This window comes from Zalophus californianus, chromosome 5 (genome assembly GCF_009762305.2).
Source record: "Zalophus californianus isolate mZalCal1 chromosome 5, mZalCal1.pri.v2, whole genome shotgun sequence".
Taxonomy (NCBI): Eukaryota; Metazoa; Chordata; class Mammalia; order Carnivora; family Otariidae; genus Zalophus; species Zalophus californianus.
The window spans coordinates 124999354-125026940 of NC_045599.1; the positions used below are offsets into that span (position 1 = coordinate 124999354).

General features: G+C 41.6%; 2 protein-coding genes and 2 pseudogenes across 9 annotated transcripts in view; 3 read left to right on the forward strand and 1 right to left on the reverse strand.

Annotated features, from left to right (window-relative positions):
- Positions 1-8086, forward strand: part of NUP155 (nucleoporin 155) — a 63992-nt gene extending 55906 nt beyond the window's left edge. For all 3 annotated transcript variants that reach the window (XM_027606455.1, XM_027606454.1, XM_027606456.1), the window contains 2 exons: positions 4898-5004; positions 5581-8086. In XM_027606455.1, the coding sequence (XP_027462256.1) occupies positions 4898-5004; positions 5581-5719 (246 nt within the window). In that variant the 3' untranslated portion in view covers positions 5720-8086. The remainder of the gene's footprint in view (positions 1-4897; positions 5005-5580) is intronic.
- LOC113929512 lies at positions 361-915 on the reverse strand (annotated as a pseudogene).
- A 9002-nt stretch (positions 8087-17088) lies between the features above and the next one.
- On the forward strand, positions 17089-18486 carry LOC113928470 (annotated as a pseudogene).
- Positions 18487-25215: 6729 nt separating this feature from the next.
- The window catches only part of CPLANE1 (ciliogenesis and planar polarity effector 1), a 138992-nt gene continuing 136620 nt past the window's right edge, over positions 25216-27587 (forward strand). For all 6 annotated transcript variants that reach the window (XM_027605163.2, XM_035727616.1, XM_027605170.2 and 3 more), the window contains exon 1: positions 25216-25432. The gene's annotated coding sequence lies outside the window, so the exon portion shown is untranslated. The remainder of the gene's footprint in view (positions 25433-27587) is intronic.

The following is a 27587-nucleotide window of genomic DNA, read 5'->3' on the forward strand; positions in this document are numbered from 1 at the left end:
CATTTTGGTTACTAACTCTATATCAGATGTGTCCTTTGCAAATATCTTCTCCCATTCCATTGGTTGCCTTTTAGTTTTGTTTACTGTTCCCTTTGCTGTGCAGAAACTTTTTATCTTGATGAAATCCCTGTGGTTCATTTTTGCTTTTCTTTCCCTTGCTTCTGGAGACATGTCTAGTAAGTTGCTGCGGCCAAGGTCAAAGAGATTACTGCCTGTGTTCTCGTCTGGGATTTTGATGGATTCCTCTCTCACATTTCGGTCTTCCGTCCATTTTGATTTTTTTAAATTATTTATTTATTTAACTGTATAAAACGTTTAATTTATTGGTCTTTTGGGGGTATTTGATGTATCTCCAGTGTATTACAACTGAGCCATTAATCTTGTCACTTCATCAACAATAACTGGTTCATTTTCATGAACTGCTGAGGAATCAGCTGTTTCTGCAAGGGTTCAAAGGAAAGGCCTTTTGAGATGTGGGCAAGTTCCTTTTGTATATCTACAGAAGCTTTATTCACTCTTAATTTTTTCATCATTCACAATGTTTATCTTCAGTGCTCGCTGAGGCAGCGCATATACAATGTTTATCTTCTTAAGATTAGTGGTAACTGGGGGCGCCTGGGTGGCTCAGCCGTTGAGCGTCTGACTTCGGCTCAGGTCACGGTCCCAGGGTCCTGGGATCGAGCCCCACATCGGGCTCCCTGCTCGGCGGGGGGCCTGCTTCTCCCTCTCCCACTCACCCTGCTTGTGCTCTCTCTCTCGCTGTCTCTCTCTCTGTCAAATAAATAAATAAAATCTTTATTAAAAAAAAAGATTAGTGGTAACTGGTTTTGCTTTGTTTTTAGACTTAAAGTTTTTTTGGTTGGCTGTATGAAATACATTCCTGGATTTCTGCCTTCTTAGTTTGTTCTTGGCCATTGTCTTCAGTACCCTTGTGAAGCAGCTCATGCTCCGGGTGACACCACCTGCACGCAGAAGATCTTCAGGAAGTTCCTTGAATTTATTTTTTTGTATGGTGTAAAAAAGTGGTCTAGTTTCATTCTTCTGCATGTAGCTGTCCAATTTTCCCAACACCATTTGTTGAAGAGACTTTTTTTCCATTGGATATTTTTTCCTGTTTTGTTGAAGATTAGTTGATCATATAGTGGGTCCATTTCTGGGCATTCTGTTCCATTGATCTGTGTGTCTGTTTTTGTGCCAGTACCATATTGTCTTGATTACAGCTTTGTAATACAGCTTGAAGTCCAGAATTGTGATGCCTCCAGCTTTGGTTTTCTTTTTTTCAACATTGGCTATCTGGGGTCTTTTCTAGTTCCATACAAATTTTAGGATTGTTTGTTCTAGCTCTGTGAAAATTGCTGGTGTTATTTTGATAGGGATTGCATAAATATGTAGATTGCTTGGGTAATACAGACATTTTAACAATATTTGTTCTTCCATTCTATGAGCAATGGAACGTTTTTCCATTTCTTTGTTTCATCTTCAATTTCTTTCATAAGTGTCTATAGTCTTAGTACAGATCTTTTACCTCTTTGTTTAGGTTTGTTCCTAGATAGCTTATGGTTTTTGGTACAGTTGTAAATGGGATCGATTCCTTGATTTCTCTTTCTGCTGTTTCATTATTGCTGTATAGAAATGCAACAGACTTTGCCTTGATTTTATATCCTCCAATTTTGCTGAATTCCTCTATCAGTTCTAGCAATTTTGGGGGGGAGTCTTTTGGGTTTTCTACATAGAGTATCATCTTGTCTGTGAATAGTGAAAGTTTGACTTCTTGCCGATTTGGATGCCTTTTATTTCTTTTTGTTGTCTGATTACTGAGGCTAGGACTTCCAGTTCTATGTTGAACAACATTGGTGAGAGTGGACATCCCTGTCTCGTTCCTGACCATAGCAGAAAAGCTGTGTTTTTTTCTCCATTGAGGATGATATTACCTGTCAGTCTTTTGTATATGGTCTTTATGATGTTGAGGTATGTTCCTTCTATCCCTACTTTCTTGAGGGTTTTTATCAAGAAAGGATGCTGTATTTTGTCAGATGCTGTTTCTGTGCGTATTGAGAGCATCATATGGTTCTTATCCTTTCTTTTATTAATGTGGTGTATCACATTGCTTGATATGTGGGTATTGAACCACCCGTGCAGCCCAGGAATAAATCCCACTTGGTTGTGGCGAATAATCCTTTTAATGTATAATGTTAGATCCGATTAGCTAGTATCTTGCTAAGAATTGTTTTTTTAAGATTTATTTATTTATTTGAGAGAGGGAGAGCATGCATAGGGGAAGGGGCTAAGGAAGAGAGAGAATCCTCAGTTGACTCCCTGCTGAGCACTGAGCCCAATGCAGGGCTTGATCCCAGGACCGTGAGATCATGACCTGAATCAAAATCAAGAGTTGACTGCTTAATTGAGCCACCCAGGAGCCCCTTGTTGAGAATTTTTGCATCCATGTTTATCAGGGATATTGGTCTGTAATTCTCCTTTTTTAAAAATTTATTTTATTTATTATTTTAGAGAGAGTGCGCAAGCAGGGTGAGGGGCAAAGGGGGAGGGAGAGGGACAAGCAGACTCTGCACTGAGCATGGAGCCCACTGTGGGGCTCAGTCTTACGACCCTGAGATCATGACCTGAGCAGAAATCAAGAGTCCAGTGCTCCACTGACTGAGCCATCCAAGAGCCCCGTGTAATTCTCCTTTTTAGTGGGGTCTTTGTCTGATTTTGGAATCAAGGTAATGCTGGCCTCATAGAATGAGTTTGGAAGTTTTCCTTCTGTTTCTATTTTTGGAACAGTTTCAGAAGAATAGATACTCTTTTTTAAATGTTTGGTAGAATTCCCCTGGGAAGCCATCCATCCCTGGACTCTTGTTTGTTGAGAGATTTTTGATTACTGATTCAATTTCTTTACTGATTATGGGTCTATTCAGATTTTCTGTTTCTTCCTGTTTCAGTTTTGGTAGTTCATATGTTTCTAGGATTGCATCCATTTCTTCCAGATTGCCTAATTTATTGGCATATAATTGCTCCTAATATTCTCTTATAATTGTATTTCTGCAGTGTTGGTTGTGATCTCTTTCATTCGTGATTTTATTTATTTGGGTCCTTTCTGTTTTCTTTTTGATAACTCACTAGGGGTTTATCAATTTTCTTAATTCTTTCAAAGAACTAGCTCCTAGTTTCATTGATCTGGTCTAGTTGTTTTGTTTTCTATATCATTTATTTCTGCTCCTAGCTTTATTATTATTATTATTACCCTTCTTCTGCTGGCTTAGGCTTCATTTGCTGTTCCTTTTCTAGCTCCTTTAGGTGTAAGGTTAGGTTGTGTATTTGAGACTTTTCTTGCTTCTTGAGGTAGGCCTGTACTGCTATGTATTTCCCTCTTATGACTGCTTTTGCTGCATCCCAAAGGTTTTGGACCATCGTGTTTTCATTTTCAGTTGCCTTCATGTATTTTTTTATTTCTTTAATTTCCTGGTTTATCAGTTCATTCTTTAGTGGGATTTTTTTTTTTTTTAAGATTTTACTTCTTTATTTGAGAGAGAGGAGAGAGAGAGGGAGAGAGCGTGCACGCGAGGAGGGGAGAGGGGCAGAGGGAGATGGAGAAGCAGGCTCCCCACTTAGCAGGGAACCTCCCTGTTGCAGGGCTCTATCCCAGGACCCCAGGATCATGACCTAAGCCAAAGGCAGACACTTAATTGAATGAGCACCCAGGCGCCCCTAGTAGGATATTCTTTAACCTCCGTGTATTTGTAGTCTTTCCAAATTCAAGTTATATAGCATTGTGGTCTGAAAATATGCATGGTATGATCTCAATCTTTTTGTACTTTTTGAGACCTGATTTGTGACCCAGTATGTGATCTATTCTGGAGAATTTTCCATGTGCACGTGAAAAGAATCTGTATTCTGCTGTTTTAGGTTAAAATGCTCTGAATATATCTGTGAAGTCCATTTGGTCCAGGGTATCATTCAAAGCCTTTTTTCCTTGTTGATCTTCTGTTGATGATCTGTCCATTGCTGTGAGTGGGGTGTTACAGTCCCCTGCTGTTACTGTATTATTACCAATGAGTTTCTTTAAGTTTGTTATTAATTGGTTTATATATTTGGCTGTTCCCAAGTTAGGGACATAAATATGTACAATTGTTAGATCTTGTTGGATAGACCCCTTTATTATGATAAAATACCCTTCATCATGTCTTATTACAGTCTTTGGTTTAAAATCTACTCTGTCCAGAGGCGCCTGGGTAGTTCAGTCAATGAAGCACCTGCCTTTGGCTCAGGTCATAATCGATTGAGTCCCCCATTGGGCTCCCTACTCAGCGGGGAGCCTGCTTCTCCCTCTGCCTGCAGCTCTCCCTGCTTGTGCTCTGACAAATAAATACATAATAACAAAACTCTTAAAAATAAATAAAATCTAGTTTGTCTGATATAAGTATGGCTACTCCAGCTTTTTTTTTTAATTTTTTTTAAAGATTTTATTTATTTATTTGAGAGAGAGAATGAGAGATAGAGAGCATGAGAGGGAAGAGGGTCAGAGGGAGAAGCAGACTCCCAGCCGAGCAGGGAGCCCGATGCGGGACTCGATCCCAGGACTCCAGGATCATGACCTGAGCCGAAGGCAGTCGCTTAACCAACTGAGCCACCCAGGCGCCCCCCCTCTTTTTTTTTGATGTCCATTTGCATGATTATGGTTCTCTATCCCCTCACTTTCAGTCTGCAGGTGTCCTCACAGAATAGTAAGAACCGTCAGCACACCCAGTGTCACAGCGCTCCTGCGTTAAATACTTATTTTTAATACTGGGAAATTTTGCCTAGGACTCTGATAACTGGTTTAACTAATAACATAAATGGTTGAAAAATCAGTTGACACAGTTTGCTTTACAACTCATGACGTATATTTTCTTTATAGGATCCATTCTGGAACAGAATGAAGAAACCACTGCACCTTTTGGATTGTATACATGTACTGTTGGCAAGATATGTTGAGAATCCTAGCCAGGTTTTAAATTGTGAGAGGTAACTATGAATTAGGTATTGTATTATGGCAAAAGCTTAAATGTTTCTAATAAGTATCTGAGCAATAAAGTTAGAATGGGGGAAGATATGGGGATTAACTATTTGAATGATATCAAATAGTTAGCATGTATTAAAGGTTAGAGTTTTTCTTTTCAACCCCTGTCCTGAATCCTTTCTATAGGTAAGTGATGTAATTTATGAATTACTTGTGAACTCTTTCTGCATTGAGTTAGTGACCTAGGGCAATTCAGTTATGTCTTTGTGAGATTATTGGCCATTAGAAGGTATATTTGTTTGAAAAGACCAAAAGAATGTAAATAATTTAATATTAATTTAAGGAGTCATCCTTATTGCCTCCTTCCCATTATAATCTTCCAAAGGAATATGGTGGTCATGTGGTAATTCACTTACCCCCTGCATTTCTTGTCTGTTTTCATTTATTTACCATTTACTTAATCATATGCTCCTTGTTCTTTCTGGGACTATAGTAAGTTTAGCAGAAGTTGGAGAGAAGTCTTACAGGAGGAAATGTTTCTAAATGTATCAATAGTTGATCAGGTATCTTTTCCTTTACAGGAGAAGATTTACGAATCTGTGCCTGGATGCCATTTGTGGTTATCTGGTTGAGCTTCAGTCTATGAGCTCTTCAGTGGCAGTACAAGCCATCACGGGAAATTTTAAATCTCTTCAGGCTAAACTAGAACGGCTTCATTAATTATTGTAATGTATTGTCGTCCATGCATTTTAATCTGTAAAATAAAACCTCAGCTGGGTCCAGATATCAGGTGCTCTAAATCTAAGAATTTAAGAACAATTTTAATAGAAATGTGTTTTTAACAAGTGGCTAATATCTACAAACAGTACATTTGCCAGATGAATTATTTTTTATTACTATTTTGTTCTTTAATCAGGTTTAAAAAACAAGTGAAATAAGATTACTTAACACAAAAGTAAAAAACATTTAGAAATTCTTATTTTTAATTTAATGAGGGCAGAAATTTTGAATTTGTACTATTCATTTTCAAGTCAGTCCAAGGATATTGATATCAAAACTTAAATAGGCTAGCTGAGCAAGTCCCATAACACTGGATTCTACAATAATCCTAATAAAGGCAAATAAACACTGTCTCTTAAAAAATCATTTAGGTTTGGGTTCATCTTTGGAAAAGAAATTTTGTCTACCTACTAATTTTGTCAGTTGTAATTCTTGAAGATATTCTTGGCTGTTTTTTGAGCAGGTGGCAAACATGTAACTAATATTCTATGTCCTAAAAACCTACACAAGGAGATACTGTTTTCCATTTAGTGTCTCCCTACCAGTCCTTGTGACTGATTACCAACTGCCTTAAAGCAGTGGTTCTCAAAGTGTGTGCACCAAACCAACATAGAAGTCTCATCTGGGAATTTGCTCCCTGTTGGATTCTTTTTCCTCCCAATCAGTAACCACAACAAATGAGTTTTACCCAAGACACAATATATAAAGTAAAATTGTTAGTAATGTAGTTTTTAGTCTTCAAATTGAAATAACGAAACCAAGTCATGGCAACAACAAGGAAGGAGAACAGAGTGGGAATGACCAGGACTAAGAAAAAAGCAAGGACATGGACTTCTTTCCTCTCACCTGTTATGCCAACAAGAGTAATTACCTTCTGCTTATTGTCATTGAAGCAGGTCTAACAATTTTTATAGTACATTTTGAAAATAATTTTCCTTCCTTCCCTTCTTTTTTCCCAAGATCATGGGTTGACCTTTTTTGTATTTATTCTCTTAGAATTTAGCTCCCTTTTTCCTGTAATCTAATACATAATATTTAATAGACTGTCAAAATGTCACTCATTAGGTACCACTACCTCTCATATTTTTCAGCTTTCAGTTCCTTTAGTTTTTTTGAATATGTAAAATGAATGTAAGTTATGCATTGTTAATTCTGTAAACTTAAAATTCTGTTATGTCTACTTAAAATGAAAGTCTTGTTTAAATGTTATTTAGCTGTGACTCCAATTCTGCTATAAATATATGTATTTTTTAAGCCCATTTACACACAAGCATGTTAATATATATGTTAAATATACTCAACTCACGATATTGAAGCTACATCTTTCAAAAGGACTGCAAGCTAGCATGGCTAAATGGTCCTTAGGAGTCAGACATCTGAACCCTGTTCCTTTTATCACAGAGCACTTTTGAGAGGGTTTAACAGTTCCAACTGCATAGCAGATGTTTTCCATATCCTTGGGAGGGTGAGATCCCTAAGAAAACTTAGGTCCCCTCCTTTTTAGCTCTCTAGAACATAGAACAGAATTTCTAAAACTTGTAATTCGTAAGAATCACATGGATAACCTGCTAAAACAGATGTTCCACCTGTAATGTGATGCTGATACTGGTGGTCAGTGGATCAAGCTTGGAGTAGCATTGTTCTAGCACATTTATCCACTGTATTAGTATGTCTCATACTTGTTTATTCAACACATTATTTCTTTATAGTGACTATTAAACATATACAGGCAACAAATAAGTTGAACAGTATTTATGAAACAGTGCATTCATTGTAGGCAATGACAAGTCATTGAAGATCTTGATTGTGACAAATTTTTTTAGGTAGCTCATTTTCATTTGGCAAAATGGTCAGGAAAGAAGAGAAAAATCTATTTTGAGTAACTGTGCAAGGTATGGGATATTGACCCTGAAATGCATGTGATGTATGTTCAACATTTCTTTAGTTATAACATATGTGACTTACTAGTGACTTTTTCATTGAACACTTCTCTGCTAATCATTTGCATTTCCTCCACATTTGTGTTATATAGTTAATTTCAATCTCAGGATTCACAGATTGCTCATTCTCTTCCTCAGGATACTTCCCACCTCTTTTTTCCTCTTATTCATGAGAGGAAAAATTATGATAGTGATACAGTTGTATCAAGAAAATGAAGAACTGGAATATTGAATGTAAAGGTCTTGAAAGGGCACATAATTTTTTTTCATTTTCTATCAGTTTCTTCATTTAAATTCTCTTAATAAAGCTTTTTTTTCCAGAATATTTTTTAGTCTTCTAGTAAATCATTTAAATTCTTCAAATTTTCATTTTCCTAAGAAATTTTTCAGGACGCCTGGGTGGCTCAGTCAATGAAGCACCTGCCTTTGGCTCAGGTCATGATCCCAGAGTCCTGGGATTGAGCCCCACATTGGGCTCCTTGCTTAGTGAGGAGCCTGCTTCTCCCTCTCCCTCTGCCACTCCCCCTACTTGTGTTCTCTCATTGTTTCTCAAATAAATAAATAAATAAAATCTTTAAAAAATATTTTCTTGGGGCGCCTGGGTGGCTCAGTTGTTAAGCGTCTGCCTTCGGCTCAGGTCATGGTCCCAGGGACCTGGGATCGAGCCCCACATCGGGCTCCCTGCTTAGCTGGAAGCCTGCTTCTCCCTCTCCCACTCCCCCTGCTTGTGTTCCCTTTCTCGCTGTCTCTCTCTCTGTCAAATAAATAAATAAAATCTTTAAAAAAGAAAAATTTCCTCATAAGAAGACTAAAGCTAAATGATAAGACTTTTTCTTTTAAAAGATTTTATTTATTTGAGAGAGAGCATGAGCGGGGGGAGGGTCAGAGGAAGAAGCAGACTCCCTACTGAGCAGAGAGCCCAACTCGGGACTTGATCCTGAGCCTTCAGCAGGCACTTAACCTACTGAGCCACTCAGGCGCCCCTAAATTATAAGACTCTTAAATCCAAAAACTTGTAAGAACTAATGTAATCTATTTTTATTCAATTTTGTTCTATACTTCAAATATTAGTTTAACAATACTATTATTTTTGGGCGCCTGGGTGGCTCAGTTGGTTAAGCAACTGCCTTCGGCTCAGGTCATGATCCTGGAGTCCTGGGATTGAGTCCCACATCGGGCTCCCTGCTTAGCGGGGAGTCTGCCTCTCCCTCTGACTCTACCCCCTCTCATGTGCTCTCTCTCTCTCATTCTCTCTCTCTCAAATAAATAAAATCTTTAAAAAAAACTATTATTTTTACTTTTTTTCATTGCAAATAAATATTTCTAAACTGCATCATGACATGTTTTAAATTAAAATTTTGTTTTAAAACTCAGTTATGCTTTTTGCATTTAGGAAGCTCCTATCAGCAGGAAGACTAACTCTTTTTAAGATTAATCAATTTACCATGCAGGAGTTAGGAGTATCATATCTCCAGCCCACACCTGAGTTTCTGCCTATGTAATGAACATTTTCACTTAGATGACCTCCAAAGCTCCTCAGTCAAAATGTGACCAAATCTGCGTTCATTCCTATCTCCCTGAAATCTACCCACTCCTCTTCCTCCTCTATTTTCTTTTCTTTCCTTTTTTTTTTTTTAAGTAAGCTTACACATAACATGGAGCTTGAACTCATAACCCTGAGATCAAGAGTTGCATGCTCTACCAACTGAACCAGCCAGGTTCCCCCCCTCCTCCTCTATTTTCTGCTTAAGTCTTTATTATCTGAATTCGTGAAGCGTTCCATATTTTTAAATGGATTGGTTAAAAAAAACTCCAAAATACGGGTATTTTTAAATTTTTCCCTCTCCTTCCAAACACAATCAGTCACCAATTTCTAAGCAAGACTGTTTTCTTAATATCCACCATTATCTGTTCAATTATCTTACTATTTTAGGTTTTTAGAGTTTAATGAGATTATTCTACTTCACTTAGATGCCTGCATAATGTCATAGTGGTCTTCCTGCCTCTCATTTGACCCTTTTTTTGTTCCTTTTCCACACTAAGGTCAAAGTGGTCTTTTTAAAATGTACACCTAAATATATTACACCCCCACCTTTTCCCTCAATAGAAATTCCAAATTCCTGGTTGGCATTAGGACTTTATTGCAGTTGACAAAAATAAAAATTTTAAGACTTTAAGTTAGTTTAAGCAAAAGAAGAATATTATTAGCCTTCAAAACTAAGAAGTCTAATACAGAGCTACTTCCACATGGCTAGTCCCAGAGCCTGGATATCTTCAGGGCTTTCTCTAGGTCATTTTGGCTCTTCTTTTCATGTTTATTCTCTGTGTCTGCAGACAGTTTGCTCCATACCTCCTGAGAGAATGCAATGTCAAGGCAGTGTCAAGTTACTTTATCTGTTCACTCTAAGCCAAAGGTATAGTCAACAAAAGAAGTCCTAAGAAGGGTTCTGATTAACTCAGCTTGAATCATGAACTCAGTCTTGGGGTATGGTGGTATAGGATCATCACCCAAACCATACAGAACTGGAAAGAAGTGCTTTCTTAAAGAATTGAATGCTAGGCACACTGCATTTCACATCAGTCTACTATATCTGTCGCCCTTCCTTGCTTACCACTCACTTTCTTGTGCTGTAATGAAACCTACAAACCCATAGATCCAAGAAACATAATGAACCCAGAGCAGGACAGATACAAAGTCACACCAAAGCACATCATAATCAAATTCTCAGCAAATAAGTAGAAGGGAACTTCCTCAGCCTGATAAAAGACATTTATGAAAAATGTACAGCTAAAATCACATCTAATGGTAGAAGACTAAACACTCTCCTTAAAGTTGGAAACAAAATACGGATGTTTCTTTTCAAAATTGTGTTGGAGGTTCTGATCATTGTGATTTGGCAAACAAAAGAAATTTAAGACATACAAGTTAGAAAAGCAGAAGTAAATGTGAGCTTATCCATGGGAAATTACCTATGCAGAAAATCCTATAGAATATACAGAAAATAGCACTACTAAGTAGGAAAAAATGCTAGAACTAATGATAGTTTAGCAAGATCACAGTATGCAAGGTCAACCTACAAAATCAATTGCATTTCTATATTTTTTAGCAACAATCAAAAATGTTAAAATACTCCTTTAAAATAGTATTTAAAAAGCCATAAAATAAGAGGGATGCCTGGCTAGCTCAGTTGAAAGACCATGCGATTCTTGATCTCAGGGTCATGAGTTGAGTCCCACACTGGGTGTAGAGATCACTAAAAAAAAAAAAAAAGTTAAAAAACTTAGGGACATACTTAAAGATCGTACATGACACCATTTGTAGTCCAGATATAAACATAAAAATGCAGTATTAGGGCGCCTGGGTGGCTCAGTTGGTTAAGTGACTGCCTTCGGCTCAGGTCATGATCCTGGAGTCCTGGGATCGAGTCCCGCATCTGGCTCCCTGCTCAGCAGGGAGTCTGCTTCTCCCTCTGACCCTCTCCCCTCTCATCCCCATCTCTCTCTCTCATTCTCTCTCTCAAATAAATAAATAAAAATCTTTAAAATAAAAAAAATGCAGTATTAAATTGATTGCGTAAAATTAACTGCAATACATGCTATACTTCTATAATAATTTAGTAGCTCACCTCCTGTTTCTATTGCAGCTCAAATGTTGGAGTATCTGCTTAAAATGCCAGGTGTTGCTAATCATGCAAGCAATTGTCTCTCCAGTAAATTGCATAATGCAGTAAAAAGAGCTCTCTCATGGTTCTTGTGCATTTCTCATCATATTCAATGCTATCCCATAAACTTTGAATAACACCAGGGGACCAATACAAAGTGCCACTAGCGATGCTGAAAGAATGCTCAAGAAGCAAATTCATATTACAAGAAAAAGTTGAATTGCTTCGTATGTATCATAGCATGAGGTCTGCAACTGTGGTTACCCACCATTTCAAGATAATCCAGTGTAAAGACCATTGTAAAAAAAAGTCATGAAGCAAACACTGCAGCTACACCAGCAAGCACGATAACCTTGCACTTTTTGCAAAATACATTTTTATCTTGTATTGAAGATGCAGCTTTTATGTGCATGCAGGATTGCCATAAGAAAGGCATACCTAAGGGTGCCTGGGTGGCTCAGTTGGTTAGACATCTGTCTTTGGCTCTGGTTGTAATCTCGGGGTTCTGGGATGAAGTCCTGCGTTGGGCTCCCTGCTCAGGTGAGAGTCTGCTTCTCCCTCTCCCTCCACCCCTCCCCCTGCTCGTTGGCTTGCTCACTCTCTCTCGAATGAAAATCTTAAAAGAAAAAAAAAAGACACACCTGTAGACTAAAATGATTCAAGAAAAAGTGAAGTCATTAAATGATAACTTAGAGCAAAAGGAATTTAATGCTGGCAAAAGATGGTTTGATAATTTTAGAAAGTGATTTGGCTTAAAAAATATCAAGATAAGGGTGCCTAGCTGGCTCAGTTGGAAGAGCATGAGATCATGAGTTCAAGCCCCACGGGTGTAGAGATCGCTAAAGTAAAAATAAAACTTAAAAGATAATAGAAACAGCTTCTGCCAACCAAGAAGCAGCTGAAAAGTTCCCAGATTATATTAAACTCATCGAGGAGAAACGGTATCTGCCTAAACAGGCATTTAATGCAGACAAAAGTTCTTCATTCTGGGAAAAAAAATGCCACAAAGGACATTTATTAGTAAGGAGGAGGAGAGAGCACCAGGATTAAGATAGGAAAGGATAGGTTAAATTCACTGTTTTGTGCAAATGCAATCAGGTTTATGATCAAACTGCCCTTATCTATAAAATTGCTAATCCCTGAGCCTGGAAGGGAAAAGATAAACACTAACTGCCAGTATTTTATTGTACAACCAAAAAGTCTGTATAACAAGAACACTTTTCCTAGATTGGTTCCATTGATGCTTCATCCCTGATGTCAGGAAGTACTTTGCTAGTAAGGGACTGCCTTTTTAAAAATTAATTAATTTATTTATTTGACAGAGACACAGCGAGAGAGGGAACACAAGCAGGGGGAGTGGGAGAGGGAGAAGCAGGCTTCCCGCAGAGCAGGGAGCCCGATGTGGGGCTCGATCCCAGGACCCTGGGATCATGACCTGAGCCGAAGGGAGACACTTAACAACTGAGCCGCCCAGGCGCCCCATGATTTATCTATTTTATTTTATTTTTTTTTTAAGATTTTATTTATTTATTTGAGAGAGAAAATGAGAGCATGAGAGGGGGGAGGGTCAGAGGGAGAAGCAGACTCCCCGCTGAGCAGGGAGCCCGATGTGGGACTCGATCCTGGGACTCCAGGATCGTGACCCGAGCCGAAGGCAGTTGCTTAACGAACTGAGCCACCCAGGCGCCCTGATTTATCTATTTTAGAGACAGCTCTATGTTGGCCTCTCTGCTCAGGGTGAGCCTGCTTCTCCCTCTCCCTCTCCCCTCCCCCACCCCACGCTCATATGCACGGGTGTGTGCGCACTCTTTTTCTTATTTTTATTTTTATTTATTTATTTGTCGGATAGAGCACAAGCAGTGGAAGCAGCAGGCAGAGGGAGAGGGAGAAGCAGACTCCCCACTGAGCAGGGAGCCCGATGCGGGACTCAATCCCAGGACCCTGGGATCATGACTTGAGCCGAAGGCAGATGCTTAACTGACTGAGCCACCCAAGCGTCCCTCTCTCTCTTTCAAATAACTAAATAAAATATTTTTTAAAAACGAAATAAACAGTAGCTTTCAAAAAAAATAAATGGTAGCTTTCAATATATGATATTTATTTTATTTTTTAAATTATCTATTAGGTAATCTCTGCACCCAATGTGGGGCTCAAACTCATCACTCCAAAATCAAGAGTCACATGGTCTACTGACTGAGCCAGCCAGGCACCCCAATATATGATTTTTTTAAGAACTGATTTTGAGGCACCTGGGTGTCTCAGTCAGTTGAGCATCCAATTCTTGATTTCAACTCAGGTCATGATCTCTGGTTTGTGATTTTATGCCCTGTGTCAGGCTCTGTGCTAGATATGAAGCCTGCTTGGGATTCTATTGCTACTTCTCCCTCTGCATGCCCCCTCCAAACAAAACAAAACAAAACAAAACAAAACCCTGATTTTAATTGAAATAACATACAGAATAGCACACAAATCATAGGATAAGTTTTCTCAAAGTGAACACACTTTTTTACCACCCAGTCGAGATATAGAACCTAAAAACATATATATTCTTTCCTATGTCCTATCTTGATAGCCAAGGAATTTGGGCCAGTCTCACTTTTTGACCTACTTTTTTATCTTCTACATGGGTTGTCTTTTTCCATTTGATGGCTTTTCTGAAAGTAGAAATAACTCCAATTTCTCTTTAAACAAGAGGAGAATTTAGGACTTGAAATAAAGATTTATTTATTTATTTATTTGACAGAGAGATCACAAGTAGGCAGACAGGTAGGCAGAGGGAGAGGAAGAAGCAGGCTCCCTGCTGTGCACGGAGCCCGATGCGGGGGGGGGGGGGGGGGGGGGGGGGGGAGGCGGGGGAAGGGGGCACGGGGGACACTGATCCCAGGATGCTGGGATCATGACCCAAGCCAAAGACAGACACTTAACCGACTGAGCCATGAGCCACCCAGGCACCCCAGGACTTGAAATTAAAAGGATGCATGTTACAACAGTACTGTTACACTCTTCTAAAGATAAAGAACGAACAGCAGCTTGGTAAACTATCAAAGCATCCCCGCACAGTTCATCTGTCAGGTTACACAGTTGTTGTGGGTCTTTTTCTGAAGTATAGCCTCAGGGCATGCCTGGGTGGCTCAGTTGTTAAGCATCTGCCTTCTGGGACGCCTGGGTGGCTCAGTCGGTTAAGCGACTGCCTTCGGCTCAGGTCATGATCCTGGAGTCCGGGATCGAGTCCCACATCGGGCTCCCTGCTCAGCGGGGAGTCGGCTTCTCCCTCTGACCCTCCCCCCTCTCATGTACTCTCTCTCTCATATTCTCATTCTCTCAAATAAATAAATAAATAAATCTAAAAAAAAGAAAAGCAGGGGCGCCTGGGTGGCTCACCTGGTTAAGCGGCTGCCTTCGGCTCAGGTCATGATCCCAGGGCCCTGGGATCGAGCCCCGCATCGGGCTCCCTGCTCCGTGGGGAGCCTGCTTCTCCCTCTCCCTCTGCCTGCCTCTCTGCCTACTTGTTCTCTCTCTCTCTCTGTGTCAAATAAATAAATAAAATCTTTAAAAAAAAAAAAAGCATCTGCCTTCTGCTCAGGTCATGATCCCAGGGTCCTGGGATAGAGCCCCGCATTGGGCTCCTTGCTCAGTGAGGAGCCTGCTTCTCTCTCTCTCACTCCCCCTGCTTGTGTTCCCTCTCTGGCTGTCTCTCTCTCTGTGTCAAATAAATAAATAAAGAACTTTAAAAAAAATGAAGTATAGCCTCAGAAGAGAAATCAGAGGATGAGTCCCTATTACTGAGATGACATATGGATCCATAGCGCTTGCCATGAGAAATAGTCTTTTGTCTCTGACAACTCTGGCAACTCTTAACTGAATTGCATAATTCAGTTTAATAGTTCCTGTTGAACTGGAAGATGGTCAAAATGACTTCTGGATACTTCTTCATTGTCTGCCCAAGTACTTGATAAATTGACCCTCCAAATGACAAGCAATGGGAAGCATACTTATGGACGCTATGGATCCATAGCGCTTGCCATGAGAAATAGTCTTTTGTCTCTGACAACTCTGGCAACTCTTAACTGAATTGCATAATTCAGTTTAATAGTTCCTGTTGAACTGGAAGATGGTCAAAATGACTTCTGGATACTTCTTCATTGTCTGCCCAAGTACTTGATAAATTGACCCTCCAAATGACAAGCAATGGGAAGCATACTTAAAATATAAAATGGCTACATTTCAGGTGACGGAAAATCCATAATTAGCTATTGCTACTGCAATCTTGTAACTCACCTTGTCACAGTGATTAGTCTATAAATGACACTTAACTAAAGCCTAAACCAATCAATGCTTTTTTTTTCTTTTTTAGGACAAGGGATTGACTCAAAGTGGATATGTGACTTAAATTGTTCCAATTAGAGTGAAGCACAGGTTGAAGAAATAGATCTTTTTTTTCAGGTTGGTGCGGTGTGACAGTGTAGGATCTGAGACATCTGTAGCCTTTTGCTACCATAGCAGAAATGATACTTTTAAATAATATTTTGGGAAGGGACGCCTGGGTGGCTCAGTCGTTAAGCATCTGCCTTCGGCTCAGTTCATGATCCCAAGATCCTGGGATCAAGCCCCACAACGGGCTCCCTGCTCAGCAGGAAGCCTGCTTCTCCCTCTCCCACTCCCCCTGCTTGCTTTCCCTCTCTCACTGTGTCTCTCTGTCAAATAAATAAAATCTTTTTTAAAAAGATAACATTTTGGGAAGTAATTTTATATTCATTAAAATTTGTTGCCTTACATATTATATCAGTCAGGTTCTGAAAAAGGAGCACTAGAAAATGTGTGTGTTTGTGGTGTGTATTTTTACCGGAATTTGACATTATGCAATCAAAAGAGCTGGTTTAAGTCTCTGCAAGGCTGTTTCTTTGCATCAGATGTTGGAGCTTGAAGTTCATAGAGCAGTCGAGCAGCAAGGGAAGATGGTTGCAAAGGGGAAGGGGTAAGGACAGGTTGGACCCTACAAGCATGAATTGGAGCTCATGAGGATGGACCAAAACCCATGTCAGTTCTTGTTGCTTCTGACCTTGGTGGTATTGGTGTCCTGCAGAAGCTGAGTCCTTCTTCATGGAGCTAAATACTTACACCTGGCCCAGGAGTTGGAGACTTTGAAAGAGGACACAAGGGAAGTTAGAGCAGCTGCAAAGCCAGCAGCTAAGTGACCACATATGTGAGCTACAAGACAGCTGCTTCACTTCTGCCCTTGAAATCTCCTATAAGAATCTCCCTTGTGGGGAAAAAAAAAAAAAAAAGAATCTTCCTTGTGGTCTACTCTGGCTAGAAACATACCAGGAGGGGATTCAGCATAGCCAAGTTGACACAGTACAAAGCTATCATTACTACCCATTCATTGAATCAGTGACATTCACTTCTTTATATAGAAGATAGATATCGGGGCGCCTGGGTGGCTCAGTTGGTTAAGTATCTGCCTTTGGTTCAGGTCATGATCCCAGGGTGCTGCGATGGAGCCCCACGTCAGGCTCTCTGCTCAGCATGGAGCCTGCTTCTCCCTCTCCCTCTGCCGGCCGCTCCCCTTGCTTGTGCTCTCTCTCTCTCTCTGTCAAATAAATAAATAAAATCTTAAAAAAAAAAGATAGATACCGCCTAGTTTTTTCACAACAGGTTTGTTGCCAGAACACAAGTGTCATACAACCACTGCTAAACCTAAACCAAAATGGGAAAGGAAAAGACTCACATCAACATCATCGCCATTGGACATGTAGAGTCGGGCAAGTCTACCACTACCAATCATCTGATCTACATCATCGCCATTGGACATGTAGAGTCGGGCAAGTCTACCACTACCAATCATCTGGGATCGACAAAAGAACTATCGAAAAATCTGAGAAGGAGGCTGCTGAGATGGGAAAGGCCTCCTTCAAGTATGCCTGGGTCTTGGCTAAACTGAAAGCTGAACATGAACGTAGTATCACCCTTGATATCTCCCTGTGGAAATTTGAGGCCAGCAAGTACTATGTCCTGATGCCCCAGAACACAGAGACTTTCTCAAAAACATGATTACAGGCATATCTCAGGCTGACGGTGCTGTCCTGATTGTGGCTGCTGGTGTTGATGCATTTGAAGCAGGTATCTCTAAGAACGGGCATGCCCTTCTGGCTTACACACTGGGTGTAAAAAACTAATTGTTGGTGTTAAAATGGATTCCACTGAACCACCTACAGCCAGAAGAGATATGAGGAAAGCTCTGGATTGCAATTGCATTTTGTCACCTACTCATCCAACTGAGAAGCCCTTGTGTCTGCCTCTCCAGGACGTCTACAAAATTGGTGGTATTGGTACTGTCCCTGTGGGCCTAGTGGAGACTGGTGTTCTTAAACCTGGCGTGGCGGTCGTCTTTGCTCCAGTCAATGTTACAACTGAAGTAAAGTCTGTGAAATGCACCTTAAGATTTAAGTAAGGCTCTTCCTGGGGACAATTAGGCTTCAATGTCAAGAACGTATCTGTCAAACATGTTCATCGTGGCAATGTGGCTGGTGACAGCAAAAGTGACCCACCCATGGAAGCAGCTGGCTTCGTGGCTCAGAGGATTATCCTGAACCAGCCAGGTCAAATCAATGCTGGATATGCACCTGTGCGGGATTGTCACACAGCTCACATTGCTTGCAAGTTTGCTGAGGTGAAGAAGATAGATTGTTGTTTTGGAAAAAAGCTGGAAGTTGGTCCCAAGGTCTTGAAATCTGGTGTTGCTGCCATTGTTGATATGTTTCCAGGCAAGCCTATGTATGTTGACAGCTTCTCTGACTATCCTTCTCTGGGTCATTTTGCTGTTCATGACATGAGACAGTTGCTGTGGGTGTCATCAAAGCCGTGGACAAGAAGGCAGCTGGAGCCGGCAAGGTCACCAAGTCTGCCCAAAAAGCTCAGAAGGCTAAATGAATATTATCCCCAATACCTGCCGCCCCAGTCTTATGAGTGGTGGAAGAATGGTCTCAGAACGGTTTGTGTCAATTGGCCATTTAAGTTTAATAGTAAAAGACTGGTTAATGATAACAGTGCATTTGTAACACCTTCAGAAGGAAAGGAGAATGTTTTGTGGACCATTTTTTTTTGTGTGTGTATTTAAGTTATTAGTTTTAAGTTATTAGTTTTTAAAATCAGTACTTTTTAATGGAAACAACTTGACCAAAAATCTGTCACAGAATTTTGAGACCCATTAAAACAAAAGTTTATTTTTTATTTATCTATTTTTATTTTTTTTTTAAAGATTTTATTTATTTGAGAGAGAGAGAATGAGAGATAGAGAGCACGAGAGGGAAGAGGGTCAGAGGGAGAAGCAGACTCCCCGCCGAGCAGGGAGCCTGATGCGGGACTCGATCCCGGGCCTCCAGGATCATGACCTGAGCCGAAGGCAGTCGCCCAACCAACTGAGTCACCCAGGCGCCCTATTTATCTATTTTTAAAGATTTTATTTATTTATTTGACAGAGAGAAACACAGTAAGAGAGGGAACACAAGCAGGGGGAGTCGGAGAGGGAGAAGCAGGCTTCTCGCGGAGCAGGGAGCCCAATGCGGGGCTCAATTCCAGGACCCTGGGGTCATGACCTGAGCCGAAGGCAGATGCTTAACGACTGAGCCACCCAGGCGCCCCTAAAACAAAAGTTTAATGAGGGAAAAAAAAGAAGATAGATACCACCTAAAACAAAGTTTTCATTTTCAGTTTCAAGTCTCCAAGTAAAATTATTTGATTCTTGGGTGCCTGGGTGGCTCAGTCGTTAAGCGTCTGCCTTCGGCTCAGGTCGTGGTCCCAGGGTCCTGGGATAGAGTCCCACATCGGGCTCCCTGCTTGGCGGGAAGCCTGCTTCTTCCTCTCCCACTCCCCCTGCTTGTGTTCCCTCTCTTGCTGTCTCGCTGTCAAATAAATAAATAAAATATTTTTTTAAAAATTTGATTCTTTCACGAGACAGCTGTCTAAACAGTTCAGCTTTATTTACAGAGAAAGTGGTTTTCTAAATTTCTTGTTAAATATCAAATTCAAAACATTAAGGTCTGAATATGGCATTTTGCCATAAGCCACAATGCAGGGGCAATCAAGAAGACTCAGAATATGTTTAAGAGGAGTACCGTGCAGGCAAGAAGAAGAAGCCCCTCTCACTTAGTGGAAACAAGGAATCAGATATGCATGTATTTCAGGATAAAATCTCATGAGGATGGGATTAAGAAGAAAGTTGAAAGCCGAGTAGTTTTTCTCTGTCATTGGAAAAAATTGTCCTTTAGGATGCCCACCCCCAATATGGGAGTGATCCCGCCAGAGTAAAACATGGTAATGTGATAGGGAAAGGAACTGAGATGCTCTCAGCTCTTATGTCAAGTTCTAGGGGCGCCTGGGTGGCTCAGTTGGTTGGGCGACTGCCTTTGGCTCAGGTCATGATCCTGGAGTCCCTGGATCGAGTCCCGCATCGGGCTCCCTGCTCAGCGGAGAGTCAGCTTCTCCCTCTGACCCTCTTCCCTCTCGTGCTATTTCTCATTCTCTCTCTCTCTCTCTCAAATAAATAAATAAATAATAAAAATAAAGAAATCATTGTCAAGTTCTAGGCATATTACTCACATACGCTGGGGAAGTTGAGAGCAAGGGGACCCACTGAAGAGGCACAGAATGGAAAGACAAAGGCTGAGCCTTAGTGGGCAGCGTAGCATCATCAAGGGAGAAAGAGTAGGTTTACTAGCTGTACCACAGTAGATACCAACCCAAGAGATCAGGAGCAAACATCAAACATCCTGAAGCAGTGGGTGAGAATATAGAAAACAAAGTTTGAACACAAGTACTCTCTCCCCAATTGCCTTTAGGGCACATAACCCCTCTTCCCCTATCACTATGAATCTACCCTGTAGATTAAGTAGAATGAGAAGAAGAAAATCCACAAGACACATTTATTTGAAATTCTTACCAAAGAAGAAATGGACGTACTATTAAGTGTCAAGATAAAGATTTTCCCTGCTACACACGGGGGTAGAGGCTCATGAAGAATATTCAATTACAGGGGCGCCTGGGTGGCTCAGTCATTAAGCGTCTGCCTTCAGCTCAGGTCATGAACCCGAGATCCTGGGATCGAGCCCCACATCGAGTCCCACATCGGGCTCCCTTCTCCGCGGGAAGCCTGCTTCTCCTTCTCCTACTCCCCCTGCTTGTGTTCCCTCTCTCACTGTGTCTCTCTGTGTCAAATAAATAAATAAATCTTAAAAAAAAAAAGAATATTCGGGGCGCCTGGGTGGCTCAGTCGTTAAGCGTCTGCCTTCAGCTCAGGTCATGGTCCCAGGGTCCTGGGATCGAGCCCCGCATCGGGCTCCCTGCTCAGCAGGAAGCCTGCTTCCCTTTCTCCCACTCCCCCGCTTGTGTTCCTGCTCTTGCTAACTCTCTCTCTCTGTCAAATAAATAAATAAAATCTTAAAAAAAAAAAGCCATGGTTTTTAAAAAAAAAAAAAGAATACTCAATTACAGAAAAAAGATGATAAACTACATTTTCTTTGTAAAATGGCAGATTTGTCATCCTCTCATTTTACCAAAAAGAAGCCAGCCTGAAGACAAGGAGCAGAGTGAAGAGAATTAGAGAAAAATAGAACCAAAACCCCGCCAGATCAAAACTCGCAAGAAACCTGCTGAATCCCTACGTTAATGAGCCAATCATTTATTGTTTGGCTTCTTTTATTGTTAAACGCAGTTTAGGTTCTCTGTTACTTAAGATCTTAAAGATCCTGCTTAAAGATAAGCAATTTAAATCAGCCAGTAGACCATAGAATTTGGAATTAAACTTAGGATGTATAACATCCAAGTCTGGACTCGCTTTTCTTTTCTTCTCAAAAGATTTACTTATTATTTGAGACAGGGAGGGGCCAAGGGAGAGGGAGAGACCGTCTTAAGCCGACTCTGCGCTGAGTGCCGGGGGTGGGGGGGGGTGGTGACGTGGGGTGCGACATGGGGCTGGATCTCACAACCCCAAGATCACCACCCTGAGATCACAACCTGAGCCGAAACCAAGAGTCATACGCTTAACCTACTGCGCCACCAAGGCGCCCCACCAAACTCTTAATCACCATAACACATAGGTGTAGCTCAACTGCCATTTCCTCTGCTGAATCTGCAACTACTTGCTACTCAAAGTATGGTCTGAGGACCTGAAGTGTGGCATCACTGGCAGCTTGTTAGGAAAGCAGATCTCAAGGCTCACCCACCCCAAACCTACTGAGTCAAAAATCTGCATTTTAATAAGTCTCAAGTGAGTCATATGTACCTTAACATTTGAGAAATACCATTTTAAGCCATTCTTTTCTTTGGATTCTTACAACATGTTCCTTATTCATTACTAGTTAAATAGTCATCTATCTCCTTACCAAAACTGTGATAACCTTGAAGGCAGGAAATACGTATTATTATTTTTAAAATCTAACTACTTGTAATAATTGTCCACCAAATTAATTGTCTGCCAAATTAATTGTCCATAATAATAATTGTGCCCCAAAACATTCTTTCAGTGTTACTGGGTACATTGTCAATCTACATTTCCCAGACTCCCTTGCAATAGCCATGTGATTAAGTTCTCTCTAATGCAACATAAGCAGAAATATTGTGTACTACTTCTGGGCTCAGATCTTAATACTGTGGACATACTCTCTCATTTTCCCCTTCTCTTGACCGAAATCCACTGTGACCCAGTTTGATTATGCAATAAGACGTTGAAGAATGCCAGAGCAAGTATCTTGAAGGAAGCTGAATCTCTGAATAATTGTACAGATGAGAGTTACTCCTCCAAACTGAATCAGTCACCTTGTAATAGTTTTATAAGAAAGAAAGAAATGTCTCTGTTCTTTAGGCCACTGATTTATTGTAGGGGCTTTTTGATATGGCAGCCTAGTCTTATCCTAAATAACTCATCATTCCATCTTATAACAGACCTCAGCTTAGAATGATTCCCCTTGTGCTGAAAGGCCTCAAATGCACACAAAGAAGCACTCAGCAGCCATTTCTGTACTATGTGATCCCAGCCATAGCTGACTGGTCCAGAAATGGATCCTTTACCCAAACTGCACTATTTGCACTTTTCCTCCAAGACATTTGCAATTTTGAACTGAGAATAATTGGAGTTGAGTCATGTTAGTGGCAAGGTTTTAAAGCTGTGCTGTATAATACAGGAGCCACTAACCACATGTGCTTATTTGAATTTAATTAAAATAAAATGTAAAAAATCGGTGTCTTAGCTGCACTAGTTACATTTCAGGTGCTCAATACCATTGTGGTTAATGGCTACCACTTTCAGCAGGGCAGATATAGAATCTTTTCACCATTACAGAAATTTCTACTGGAGAGCACTATTCTACAGAGAATGCCCATGATCTGTCCTGGTTCCAGTTCCTCCCAAGGACTGGTTGTTGAAACCATTCCTTAGATTCTGTGGGATACACCAGAATCTCTACAATAAATTCCCTCTCTTGCTCAACCTACTCAGAGTTGATTTTATTATCTGCTACCAAAAGGATTTCAGTTCTATATCTGGCACTATAACTACAAACACCAAAACTGGGGGAATTCTGAGGCTTAATTTTATTTGTCCTTACTTGGATTTTCGCGTGGTTGGCTACTTCTTCCTAGATTCATCATTCCTAGGCTTTCATGACACCACACTTTTGGTTCTCCTCCATTCCTCTGACATTCTTATAAGAACTGGTATTCCTGAGCACGTGGGTGGCTCAGTCAGTTAAGGCTCTGACTCTTGGTTTCAACTCAGGTTATGATGGGGGGTGGGTGGGGGTGGGGGGGTGGTGAGAAGGGCTCCGCTCTCTGTGCATAGTCTCCTTGGGATTCACTCCCTCTCCCTCTGCCCCTCTCCCTGATACCTGCACATGGGCGTACTCTCTAAAATAAATAAATCTTCATATGCATTTTTGATTTTTAGTGAGGAAAAAAAAGTATAGTGACATCAGCTGACATTTGGTTTAAATGAGGATAAGAATAATGAAAAACCGAGGTGCCTCGGTAGCTCAGTCGTTAAGCATCTGCCTTCAGCTCAGGTCATGATCCCAGGTTGCTGGGATGGAGCCCCTCATAGGGCTCCCTGCTCAGGGGGAAGCCTGCTTCTCCCTCTCCCACTCCCCCTGCTTGTGTTCCCTCTCTCACTGTGTCTCTCTCTGTCAAAAAAAATAAATAAAATCTTAAAAAAAAATGAAAAACCTTATAAAAATAGGTTTAGTTATTTCATATTTTCATATAACTTACATCAACAAAATTAAAAAGTAAATGACAAATTTGCTCTATTTGGCAGAATAATTACTTAATTCTCATAAGCAATTATTTACAATAATAAAAACTTGAACAATGCAATTGAACAAATGGTCAGGGAATATAAAGAGACAATTCATAAAAGGAAAATTACAAATGGATAGTAAATACTTGAAAAACGTTCAATCTCACTAGAAATCAAAAATGCATATTAAGATAATGATTTACCATTGTCACCTATTTGAGGAAAGATTCAAATGAGACCAGTATGCAATGTTCATGATGCTGGAGGCCTGCGAATTAGTATTATGATTAAGAATGCCAATTTTGTAATATACATATCAGGTTCTACCTTGACTTCACATTTGAATCATATTATTTTATTTTTTTAAGTGTGATTTTTATTTTTTTACATTTTAATTCCAGTAAAGACCTGGGGAACTTTTAGAGATTTTATCTATTTATTTATTTGAGAGCGAGAAAGAAAGGCAGAGCACAAGCAGGGGGAGAGGCAGAGGGAGAGGGAGAAAAGCTCAAGCAGGCTCCACGTCCACAGCCAGCCTGACCCGAGGCTCATCTCACTACCCTGAGATCAGGACCGGAGCCAAATCAAGAGTCCACATTCAAGGGACTGAGCCACCTAGGCACTGCTAGTCTTGGGGAACTTCTAAACGCAAGACAAACGTGGGTTCTGTCCCGGATCAATCAAATCAGAATCTTCAGTAGTGGACTCCAAGTGCCAATATTTTTAAAAAGCTCTCCAGATAATTCTAATATGCAGCCAGAATTGAGAAACACTAAGTCAAAAACTTTTAACATATATATTGACTCATTGTTTCTGATATTAAAGAGTAAAACTAATTTGTACACTACTGTTTATGTATGAGAACTTCAGTAATGTTATTATAGTGGAACTGCAGAATGAAGCAAATGCTCAATAAAGAAACATTGTAGAAGACAAAACAAAATCTCCCAAACCAGGCCCAGGACATCAGCGTGTTAAGAGAAGGGCGAGGAGGGAAACAGAGCATGCCACTGCCTAAGGCATTAAAATTTAAGTTACAAAAAAAAAAAAAATGCTTTTTCAGGCTAGACAGAACTCTAGAGCGGCCTGTTGGTGACCCCTGTCCCCGTCAGTCCGCTGGACTAGGACTGGGGCAAAGGAAGCCAGAACCACCGTCAACTAACAAGTCCCTAGGACGGCGAGTACAGACACGCTTTCCTTATCGCTGTAGGTTGCACATCCGATCTGGGGAGTTCCTTGTGCGACCCTTTTATTTACGGGTCCTGGGAGGTCTCCACAAGGGAGGCGACATCCCAGGAGTTACCCATTAGTCGGCTATTAAACAGTTTCCTGAAAAGCGCCGCGCAGCTCCTGGGCACTCAAGAGGCAAGCGTCTGAAGCGCGCCGAAGGGGTGAACCCCCGGCGGAAGCTGAGGAGACCCGGCGGGGGGGAGTGGGAGCCCGCGGGGGAGCCCGGTAGCGGGCGGCGGAAGCCTGCTTGGAAAACGAGGGGCGGGAACACGGAGCGCCAGGAGGAAGAGGAGGAAGGAGGGAGGAGCATCACGAGCTTCCTGCCCGCGCTCCCGGCCCGCTGCGAGCAGGCGCCCTGGCCGCGTCGGCGTCTTCTTTCCAGCCCTCCGCCGCCGCCAAGGCACAGGCTCGCGTCTGGTCTGGGCGAACGGCCGGGCCCTTGGCGGGCGCCCTTCCCCCTCCTCGCCACGCTGCCGGTTTCGCCCTCCGCCCCGCCGCGCCTTCCCCGCCTCGGACGGGCGGGGCCCCAGCCGAGGTAACTGCCCGCAGATTCCTGCCGCTCACGGCCCCAGCCCCCTCCCCGCACCGCCCGGCCCCCGGCGTCTGCGGGCTTCTCGGTCGCTACTTCCACCCTCGCGTCGTGCCCGTCCGCGACCTCCCTCACCGCCCCGCCTTCTCCCGCCGCACCCCGTCCCCTCGTCCTTCCCTCGCGCTCGGCGCTCCCCAGCCTCCCCGCGTCGCCCTCCCGCCGCAGCATCCTCGGGCTGACGGAGGCGCGGGAGCTCCGGGGGCCGGGTCGCCCTCCCGCCGGCGTGGGACGACCTCCGCTGCGCGCCAGCCCTCGGCCGGACCCTGGTCCCCCGGCCCCTGGCCGTCCGCGGGGCGCCGCGGTGAGCACTCCGCGGGGCGGAGGGCCGCCCTCCCTCCCAAGCCTACGCCGCAGGGTCGGGTAGAAAACCCCGGAGGGGTCCCTGGGGATGACCCCGTGATTTGTGCGAGGTGGTCGTGGGGAAACTTCTGTTTGACGTTCTTTAGTGTAAATTGAACACTCAGGAATAGTATGCGATTTCTTAGGCTCGTCTGTGGTGGAAAAAAACAGAAGAACTTGAATTATTCTCTGGAAATTGCGTTCGCCAATGAGTTTTGAATAAAGGTACTTTTTTGGGGTAGACTTAACATATTTTTTTCTCCTAACATATTTTGTGTGGTTGAGTTTATTATTTTTTTAAATTTCTTTATACCATTAACTAATTTTTTTTTAAAGATTTATTTAGAGAGAGAATGAGAGACAGAGAGCATGAGAGGGGGGAGGGTCCGAGGGAGAAGCAGACTCCCTGCTCAGCAGGGAGCCGGATGCGGGACTCGATCCCGGGACTCCAGGATCTTGACCTGAGCCGAAGGCAGCCGCCCAGCCAACTGAGCCACCCAGGCGCCCATACCATTAACTAATTTTACTCGTTTCGTGATGTTTACTATTATCAGTAGCTTTAGTGTTTCGACTGCCAGTTCTCTATGAGGCAGAAATAATCTTTGCCGTAGAACAGGAGGTGAGAACATCTTTTAGAGTTCTAAAAGATGAAAGACCACCATCCATCATCAAATCCTGTAGGACTCTATCTTTACACCTTGAGCCATCTTTTTATCCTTTACATTTTAGTTGACCATACTTCTGAAATACTTTATTTTTTATTACTATTTTTAAAAGTTTTTATTTTATTTATTAGAGAGAGAGGTAGCAAGAGCGGGGTTAGGTGCAGAGGGAGAGAGAGAAGCAGACTCCCAGCTGAGCAGGGAGCCAGATGTGGGGCTCCATCTCAGGACCCTGGGATAATGACCTCAGCCGAAGGCAGATGCTTAACTGATTGAGCCACCAAGGCGCCCCCTTCTGAAGTATTTTAAAGCAAATTCCTGGCATAAATACCTAAGTATATACTGTATCTCTCATATGTAGGAGAGGTAAGCACCCTAAAAAAAAAAAAACCCAACAAAACCCAAACCCATGATAGAATTACCACATACCACCAAAAATAATTAATTTTTATTAATTTCTCAGTGTCATCTAATACCCTGTCATATTCAATTTTCATCTTTTTTGAATTTGAAATTCAGGTTTATGGAAAAATTGCAAAAACAACACTAAAGAATTCCTGTACTGTTACACAGTTTGCCTACTTGTTTATGTTTTGCCCATGCTTTTTCCTTCTCTTTATACATGTGCACACACATGTTTTTTTCTGAACTATTTGAGAGTCGATTGCATACATCATGCCTCTTTCTGCCTTACTATTCAAGTAGTACAATATGTATTTCCTAAGAGCAATGATACTTTTTCATGTAAACAAGTACATTTATCAAATCCTCGGAAGTTTAACATTGATATGTTACTTTTATCTGTGCTATAGTTCATATTTCCAGTTATGTCAAGAGTCACAATAATAGCCTTTACAACAAATTGTCTTTTCTTACTTTTTTTTTTTTTAAAGATTTTATTTATTTATTTGACAGAGAGTGTGAGAGAGTACAAGCAGGGAGGAGTAGTAGAGGGAGAGAGAGAAGCAGGCTTCCTGCTGAGTAGGGAGCCTGATGCGGGGCTCGATCCCAGGACCCTGGGATCATGACCTGAGCCAAAGGCAGATGCTCAACCATCTGAGCCAACCAGGCACCCACAAATTCTCTTTTCTAGTACAAGA